Here is a 9545-nt window from a genome sequence, read left to right as displayed (position 1 = left end):
CGCTGGGCTAATAGGATGGCGGGGGGCGGGGCTAACCTACTTGCAAGAGGAGCCCTTCTGGGCCCTGGAGCCGGTTTCCATGAGAACAATAGTTAAACAAACGAAAAGTCTCTCTCATCTCTTCATTAAAGCCGAGCCTCAAAGGACCCATCTCCACCTGAAGCCTCTCTGCTCGCCCAGAATGAGGGACGCTGGGTATAAATGAAGACGTTTGGATTACAAAATGCCTTTTAAATAGGGTGGAGGATACAAGTTGGGGCCTGAAGAGCCTCCGCATTCGGTCGCTGGATTTTGGCAAGAGCTGCCGGCCACCCGCCATTCTCCACCCTCCATCTGTCCCTTTCTTCCTCCTTCCTGGACCGGGGCCAGGTCTGACTCGCAGTCGCACGGCTTGGATTGGCTCCTTGGGTGAATGGAAGAGGACAGGCTGGATCCTCATGGCCGCTGCTGGGTCACTCTGGCGGCGGGATGGGACAGGGCAGCCTGGGGGGGGGGGGGTCTCACAGGGAACTGGTGGCAGGAACCGAGACAGAGACGGAGGCTCTGGAGGGAACAGAGGCGGGAATGGGGGACGGAAACGTAGCTCCCTCTCCAGCGCCTGCTTCTTTATTTCTCATGGCGACAGCCGGGCCCTGAGCCCTTTCCCACTGGGCTGGCCCTGGAGGGCAGCCCTGGGGAGCCGGAGTCAGAGGAGGCCCACAGGCCCTGGGAAGTCACTTTAGAAAACAGCCCGCAGCGTCAGACACCAGCCACGCCACTCTCCAAGGGACATGAAAGCTGGGGTCCACATGGGGCAGCGGGTGGCAGCTGTGTTCGTAGTGACCCACGCTGAGAGCAGCCCACGTGCCCATCGGTGGGTGAATGAGCAGCAAGACCCAGCAGGAGGGCCTCAGCAAACCATCCACAAAGGCCCCCGAGTCCCTGAATGCCCAGCCACCACCGAGGGGAAGAGCTGACCCAGCTCAGGCCTTGCACGTCCCCCAGAGGTCTGTGTGGTGAAGGCCTGGTCCCCAGCTTGGCCCTGTTGGGAGGTGGTGGGAACTAGAGGAAGTGGGCTTAGGGGGGGATCTTAGGTCATCCACTGGGGCAAACTTTGATGGGGATAGTGGGACTCCAGACCCTTCTTCTTTCTGTCCATGGCCACCACTAGGTAAGCCACTTTGCTCGGCCACCTGCTTCCCTGGACACAGGCCCCAAAGCAACGGGGCCAACCAACCATGGGGTGACACCTCTGAGACAGCCAAAATAAACCTTTCCCTTTAAAAAAAGTGATTATCTCAGGCATTTTGTTACAGTAATGGAGCACAGAATCCAAACAAAAAATTGCATGCACTATATGATACAATTCATATAACATCCCGGGAAACATGATTCTAGTGTCAGAAAGCAAATCAGAAAGGGTGGGGGGTGCATTACAAAAGGGCAGGAGGAGGCTTCTGGGGAGGAGGAGGTATTTCTTATCTTGATTGAGGCAATGGTTCCAATATGTTGAAACTCATCAAATGTGTAAATGTTAAATATGCACAGTGTATTGTCTCGTCAGTTATACTGCAATAAACTGTAAGCAAACTTTAAAACAAAGCAAGAAAAAAAGGAGAAGATCCCAGGAGACGTTAGTGTTGCAGAAAGCTAACCTGACACATGGCAAGACCCCCAAGATCCAGCAAATGAGAGTGACCTATGTCACGATGACCTTGATCCTGGTCAGGTAATTAATGTCCAGCCTACTGCCTCTAAGGGCCGAGGTGATAGGAAAGACCACTCTGTGGTGCTGCCATTCAACATAAAGCTCAACTGTCTCTCCTCACGGTGTGCTCAGTGTCGAAATCAGTGCCTGGTGTGTGGCTGGCGCTTATGATTAGTTTAAAAAATAGAATCAATTAGTGGGGTGGGGGGAGGTACGGCGGGCCCCCCGCCACGGGCCAGGCTCAGTCCCACAGGCATTGGGTCACAGCAAAAGTCAAATACTGGATCTTTCGATTCCCAGCATTGCAAGAAAAGTAAGACAAAGACTAACTTTCCCACCTTCCCAGGGCTCTACCTGGTTCCCAAGCCCTGCAGCACATTCCAGAGGATCAGGACTCTTCCCAAAGGCAGGAGGAGAGGGGCAGGCGCAGGCCCGCAGGCAGATGCCAGAGAGCCACACGGATTTGCTGGCAGAGGAGGGGCCGGGGCAACGCCTGGGGAGGGCAGATAACTTTCCAGCGTCGGCACCCGTCAGGCGTGGGTTCAAATCTGGGCACCCACCTCCTCTCTCTGCGACCTCGGCTGTTACCTCCTTTCCCTGTCCCTCAGTTTCCTCGTCTGTACCGTGGGGATGCGCCCTGTTGCCGTGGTCGTGCTGTAGCAACCAACCATGAGGTGCCCGGAACGCAGCCCAGCATGCCCAGCGGGCAGTGGGCAGGGCACGCTGAGATCCGCACAGGACAGTTACTATTGCACCCGTTTATCAGAGGGAGAAACAGAAGCTCAGAGGAGCCAAAGGGCCTCGTCCCCTTGACGAGCTGCCCAGATGCCGGGCCAGTGATGTGGGGGAGGAGATGGCGGGCGCCCACAGCCGCCAGCATGGCTCCAAGGGCTTTTGCATGGGCATTAATGTAGGCATGGGTTCTCGGCAGAAGGTGAAGGCCGACTCTCCAGATTCCCAGTGATGGGGGGAGTCCAGGGCCAGGGCTCCCAGTGCTGGCCCAGGGGTTTCCAGGACTCCTCTCACCGCAGGCGCCCCTGGATCCCGCCACAGGGCCAAGCTCTCCCCTGGGGAGCTCCCGGCCTGGGAGAGTGGATCCCACCGCAGCCTGGAAGGTGCAGGTAGGCGCTTCCAGACAGATGTGGGCACAGCCGGGATGAGCTCTGCACACAGAGGGCAGAGCAATCAGGGCAGCCTGCCTGGTGGAGGGGGCCCCAATGTGGCACCCACAGAGCTCTGCGGCCAGGGTCACCTACGCCACGGGCTGAGCCACGCCCTGGACTTCCCCTCTCCTCTTCCCAACAGGCCCCCCCCCGTGGCGGGTCTCACACTGGGATGTGATTTTTCTCGGGGTCACAAAGCAGGACTGGGTCTGGGGTGGGAGGCGTTACGGATCAGTCTGCGCCTGTACCCACCGCACCGAGCTACTGCTCAGAAAGATGGCTGGAGGCTCCCCACGTGGACGAGAAGGGGAAGAGGTCCCGAGCAAGCCGACAGCCCGGGCGAAGGCACACAGGCCACGGCCGATCCTGCGCCCTCTGTCCCTCCGGCCTCTCCCTGGCTCAGCCCCAGGTGTGGTGTACAAGGGGCATGAGGATGGCCCCCGGTCCCGCCCCCAGGCCCGCACGCCTCGGCCAGCAGCCGTGGCATGGCCTCACCTGGGCAGACACACAGGCCAGCGGGGACAGCCAACGGGCCCCCGCTCTTCCTGTGTCCAGCTTTTCAAAAACACAATTACTCGCCCTTCCGAGACGCCGCCAGTGTTGGTAAACCCCAGCCACTAAACTGCATTACGCCGATCTCTCCAGAAACCTTTGCAGTTATTAATAGTGTATTGATCTCAGCCCATCGCGGAGGAGAGGGGGCCGCCTCCCACCCCCTGGGGTCCCTGCCGCCTGCGGAAGGCCTTGCAGCCAGCATGCAGATCAATGCCACTCAGCCTGGGAAGGAAACTCTGGCCACTTAATCCACTTAGGAGGAAGACAGGGAAGGCGGGATCTCGGATTTGCAGGAGGCACTGAGAAGAGGCAGATGGGCCCAGATCAAAGCCCAGACCTGGCTGAGATCCAGGAGGCCTAGATCTGCTGCCGCGGGAGGGGGCTGCCTGGACACCAAGGTGGCTCCGGGTGGACAGAACAGGCCTGGCGTGACTTGCGACTCTCCCCTAATCCCAGGACTATCCAAAATCAAAGCGTTGTCTTCATAGAACTGGCGCTCGGCAGAGGGCAGGCTGGACAGAGGGAGGGCCTCTGAGCCTGGGGCACCTGTACATTTGAAAAGATCCCTTTCCACCAGGTGACTGGCTCAGGGGGGATAGAGGGGGTCCCCTGTGCAGGGGAGAAAAGGGGTGGCAGGTGGGATTTTTTAGGAGGCAGAGCACCAGGACTTGGTGGCCGACTGTATCTGGGGAGTGTGGAAACCAGAAAGCGCCGGGGTGTGACTTGGGTGTTGGCGGGCAGGGCCATTCTGGAGCCAGAGGGCCCCGCGGGAGGGGCGGGGGGGGGCTGCAGAAATAGTGTTGGGGAAGTGTCTGTTCCTCAAGCGTCAGTCCAGGTGTCCCCCGAGCTGTCTTCCCTACCACCTGTGCCGTGTCACCTACACGTGTCACCCAAGCATATTGCTTATGTTACTGTCACCTGAGCGTGTCATCAGTGTGGCAATTCCTAAACATGTCACCTGCGCTGCTATCACGAACACATCTGCGTTTGTCACCCATGTGGCAGTTACCTGCACGCATGCACCTGTGTGTCAACTGTGTCATTACCATCTTATGACATCACCTGGGAGCTGCCAGCCACGCAGGTCCCCTGAGCCTGTTTCTTTACACGCCCCTGAAACCCTGTCTCCTACGAAAGTCACTGAAGCAGGTTACTTCTTAACAGACACCCGCAGAGTGTCGCCAAAACATGTCACTCTAGGTGACTGTCACTCAGTAACCGTGTGCCGCCAGAGACTTACTTTTTCAGTCTAACAGAGTTACAAACAACGAGAATCTTTCCCCAGGGGAGACGGTCCCCTGCTGTTCCCACTGTCACAGTGCTTTCTGTGGGAGGGTGGGAGGGGGAGGTGGCAGCTTCGCCTCCACCAAGTTCTTCCCTTGATGGGAACGACACCCCCATTCTTCAGCCCTCAGTGGGGGACCAGATGTCCACGCTGCTGATGCTAATGTGCAAGGGAGGGAGGGGCCGCGGCTGCCTCTGCCCCCCCAGGGAGAGCCCTGGGAGCCCCCATGTGGGGGTGGCAGCGGGATGGGGGACAGTGAGTCCTGAGGAACAAGGAGCAGGAAGACAAGGACAGGGGACAGAAAACGAGTGACTCCCGGGGAGGCCGAGGTCACCCTGCCCAGCAGAACAGACGGGCGGGAGGCTGGGCAGGTGGGGAGGACCCCCGAGAGCCGAGAAGGAAGGCCTCCCAGCGCCGAGCCCAGCTGGCCTCCTTCCTGGCTCCCTGACAGGCCCCCGGGCCGGCCCCCCAGAAGTCCTACTGAGTCCTCTAACTTGCAGCCAGACAGCTGGGACTTGCTGGAGGTCACCCACCCAGAGTGACTTCAGGCCGAGGCTCCTGCCTGTCAGTGCCCAGGGCCCGCGTGCCAGGAGCTCCCTCTGCCCACAGGACAGCAGAGGACGCCGGACACGTCACGGCCCTGTGCCCATCCACAGCGTCCTGGTTTACAGAAGTCCCGGGCACCTGGTACTCCACTCCAAATGTCCTGTGAGGGGTCACCTCCTCTTCAGGAAAAGGGAAACCCAGAGAGTGACAGCCTGCGTCCCCGGGTGACTGGGTCAGGACCGCCAGGGAGAGCTGGAACTTGGCTTTCTCGCACCGCCTCAGGGTCTTTCCAGAATAGGAGACGGGAAAGACCACACCTGGGGGGTCCACTTGATCTGACCTGCAGCCCCCGAGAAAGATCCAGAACCCAAGGACAGCCGAGGGCCAATCCCATCCACGACCTGTTCTTCCATGCTGTGAGCGAGAACGTTCCTACCGCGTCTGAATCGCTGGAAGAAAAGGGACAAGCAGAGGGCAGCATGCAGCTCGGGAAGAGGACGGAGTCCCCTCCACCCTCCCCTCCCCCACCCAAACCCACACCCCACTCCCCTCCCCCACCCCTGCTGGCTGCTGGGCTGTGTAGGTCGCGGAGGTGCATCGGAGCCCACGGCATGGACTCTCCGGCCTCTTAGAGGAAGAGTCTGGAGAAGTCTTGGGATCTCTCCAGTCTGAGTGCCCCAGGCGGGGCCCACTGCCCCTGGTCCGGACTCAGAGAGCCCGTTGCCACGCCCTCGTGCAGGGCCTGGGGCTTCCCAGCCTTCTGGGCGCTCATGATGGGGGCTCCTCGGGATGGGAATGTCCCCAGGACTGGGGTCCGGTGCCGGTGGCAGTGTGGAGCAGGAACAGACTCCTCCTGGCTCTTAGCCACTTGGGTGGGGGCCATGAGGACTCCCCTGCACCTCGGTTTCTGGTTGATGGAGGGGAAACCAGTCCCTAAGCGGAAGGGGGTCCTGGTGGTTTGGGTCCTGGACCCCGTGCCCGGGCATATCATGGAGCCGGTGAGCACCTGTGTCACCAGCCCAACAGCTAAACCACTGCTCTGAGGTCCCCAGGGCACAGATTGGGCTCCAGCTCAGCACAGGTCCCCACCTGGCCCCCCGCAGCACAGAGCACGGGGCCTGCACACAGTGGGGCTTCCGTATGTGTGCCTGTCCTCCCCACCCGGCACAGGTCCCCAGGAGGGACAGCCCCGGTCTCCTCACTGCCGCTCCTGGCTCCAGGATCGTGGTCTTCAACCTGTCCTCTGCCTGCCCGCAGGCTGCCCGAGGTCCGGATCTCAGACAACGGTCCCTATGAGTGCCACGTGGGCATCTACGACCGGGCCACCAGGGAGAAGGTGGTCCTGGCTTCAGGCAACATCTTCCTCAACGTCATGGGTGAGTGCAGGGCCCTGGCCCCGGGGTCCCAGAAGGAGGGGAGGGGGGCGCGTCCTGGGGACCGCCGGCCACACACCTGCTGTACAGGTCTGGGAGCACTGGGGGAGCCACCAGGCCATGCCCAGGGGTGACCGTGAGGCCCTGCCTCCAAGTCCCCCCTTAGGGACATCTCTCAGCACTGGGACCCCAAGCTGTGGGTGCCCTGAGGCTGAGCCTGGCTCCGAATCCTTGGGGGTGCCCCATGGGGGGCTCCAGCCGGCTGCCTGGGACACAGGAGTGGGCGAGTGACCACAGGAGGAGAGAGGGGTCGGGGCAGCAGGCCGTCGCAGGCTCTGCAGGATGGGGGAGGGACGCAGGCCAAGGGGCCATTCACGGAGCACCCGGCTCTGGACCCCGGGGTTGAGGGGGTGCTGAGCCTGAGCCCGCGGCAGTGGGAGCACCTGCCCTGGCCGAGGACGAGAGAACAGGGAAGCCCGGGTGCAGGGCGCTCCACAGGGAGGACACCGGGGTCTCCTGGAGCAGAGGCAGCGCCTCGGCCACGAGGCACACCTGACATGGGTGAGGGTCCTGCCCACCCCGGGCGCCCTCCTGCCCCCAGGCCCTTCTGAAGGTGTCCGAGGACCACATGATGAGTTAGAAACGCCCTGGGCTAGGTGTCGGGGTCCCTGGTTCCCGTCCATCCTCACCCTCCTCAGAACACTGGTGTCCGTCCCTGGCTGACTGCGTCCCTGGGCCGGCGGACCCCACCCCAGCCTCAGTTTCCCCCTTTGTGATCCCAGGCCGCTGCCCCCGTGGCCAGCTCCGTGCCCTGGCCAGGTGCGTCCTGGGACCCCAGCTCAGCTCTGCAGCGGGTCTGCTGTCCTGGGACCACTGGACAAAGGGCACAAAGGGCCAGGCCTCCAGAGGGACGCTGCTCCCCCCTGGTGGAGCCGGGCGTGAGGAGGGGGCCTTGCTGGACGCTCCTCTAATTCAGGAACATGTCCTCAGGGCGCAGCCCTGGGGGACCACACCAGGGGACCAGGCCAGGAACCAAGCCCAGCCTGCACCGTCAGGGCTCCAGGCAGAGACACATGAACCCAACCACTTGTTCATCAAATAATTACTGAGCACCTACTATGTGCCAGGTGATGGGCACAACTTTGTGGGGTTTTGTTGTTGTTGTTGTTTTTGGTACCAGGCACTGAACCACTGAGCCACGTCCCCCGCTTGTTTCAGTTTTGGTTTTGGGACAGGGTCTGGCTAAGTGCTCAGGGACTCATAAGTTGCTGAGGCTGGCCTTGAACTTAGGATCCTCCTGCCTCAGCCTCCCAAGTAGCTGGTATTACAGGCATTTGCCACCACACGGTGCCCAGAAGACGCAGACTTTTACTAGGACAAAGTTCTTGCTTTTAGGGAGTTGTACTCAGTGAACGAGGAGGCATAAAACACATTCCTGAGCGGTCAGCGCAGTGATTCTGATAAATACCAGAGGAAAATGTGGCAGGGTGACGGAAAGGGTCCCTGCAGGTGGGCTGTGGCTAGTTTGCAGAGGAGAGATTCAGAGGCCTTTCTGAGGCCACTAAGCTAAGTGCTTGGCATGTGTCGTGGCTAACAGGACTGAGAGTACTGAGTCACTACTGTTATGAGCCTCATTTTGGAGATGCAGAAACAGAGGCTCAGAGTAAGCAAGCAACTTGCCTAAGGTCACACAGCAGAGATCACAAAACCTTCCTATGTTATCAGGGGGCTCAGGGTTGTCCCACGTACAGAGTAAGGCTGGCCTGCCTTAGGTGAGGAAATCTGGAGCATCCTGGCGTGGGGCTGCCTGGCATAACATCCACTCAACGTGGTCAATCATGGCCAGACCCCAGGCACCCTGATTCCTGGGCCAGCGGTGCAGACGCTCACGGTGAGCTTTGCTCATGGTGCCTGCGAGCAAGGCCAGTCTTCCACAGCAGCCTCCTCTGTGAGGCCCACACACCCCACTGTGCCACCAAGACACCCTGGGCTGGGCACTTGCCCTCTGTAGCCTCTGTGCAGAGTGGGACTCGGACCAGAGAATCCAAATTTCCTCCCAGTTCTGATGCAATGGAGTTTATCACCCCATGTGCTAGATGAGAATGCGGAGGGAGGCACAGAGAGGTCGTGGGGGCTGGCCCAGGTTGCACAGTTGGCCTGATGTCCCTGGAGCAGGTGTGTGCTCCTGGCTGAGCCAGCTCCTTCCCTGTCGCTGACGTGGGGTCGGGAGTCTGCTAAGGTGGCGGCCACGGAGGCAGCAGGGAGGGAGGAACAGCCGAGATTCCACTCAGGGGGCAGCCGAGGGGCCCAGCAGGCTCTGCAGGAGGCCCAGGAGGGGCAGGGCCAGGGACTCAGCCCCTGGGCTCCACCCTGGAGTCCCAGAGAGGGTAAGGCCGGCCCTGGAAACCCAGGGCGGGACTCTACCTGCCCTTCACCGTCACCCTCTGGCTGACCCACTGCTCAGAGGTCACTGCCATTCCCAGCCCAGCTGCCCCCGGACAGGGCAGGAAAGCCCCTGCTGATGGTGCCCAAGGGACCCTGTGCAAGGGCTGGCACACCCCCGTCCCTCCCTGGGACGTGCCCAACGGTGCCTGAGCTCTGGCTTCACGCATCTTGCTATTTAGAATCCTGGTCCCCATGACCCCAGGGACCGAGGCTCAGAGAGGGAAAGTCACCTGCTGGGTCCTTCCAGCTGTCAGGGGCCAGAGTCCCTGATCGGAGCCAGCGGTTCTCCAGTGTGAGCGTCACGCGTCAGAACCCTGGAGTCCAGATGGCCGCGCCCACTGGCAGCCCCTACTCAGCAGGGCCGGCAGCCAGGGCGGCTGGCCTCACAGGGCCCGGGGCGCTGACGCTGCCGGCCAGGGACCAAACTGAGAAACCGTGGCCAGACGCTAAGCCTCTATCTTGGTGGCCCCCCACCAACCTCCTCTCTCTCT

At 60.9% G+C, this 9545-nt stretch overlaps 1 protein-coding gene across 1 annotated transcript in view; it reads left to right on the top strand.

Annotated features, from left to right (window-relative positions):
* Igsf21 (immunoglobin superfamily member 21) overlaps positions 1 to 9545 on the top strand; it is a 105174-nt gene that overhangs the window by 64292 nt on the left and 31337 nt on the right. Inside the window, exon 3 of the mRNA XM_015484802.2 lies at positions 6494 to 6612. Within this exon, the coding sequence (XP_015340288.2) occupies positions 6494 to 6612 (119 nt within the window). The remainder of the gene's footprint in view (positions 1 to 6493; positions 6613 to 9545) is intronic.

The sequence above is a fragment of the Marmota marmota genome, unplaced genomic scaffold, assembly GCF_001458135.2.
Source record: "Marmota marmota marmota unplaced genomic scaffold, marMar, whole genome shotgun sequence".
Lineage (NCBI taxonomy): Eukaryota > Metazoa > Chordata > Mammalia > Rodentia > Sciuridae > Marmota > Marmota marmota.
Note: the sequence above shows the minus strand (reverse complement) of the source record. Positions and strands in the feature narration are given on the sequence as shown.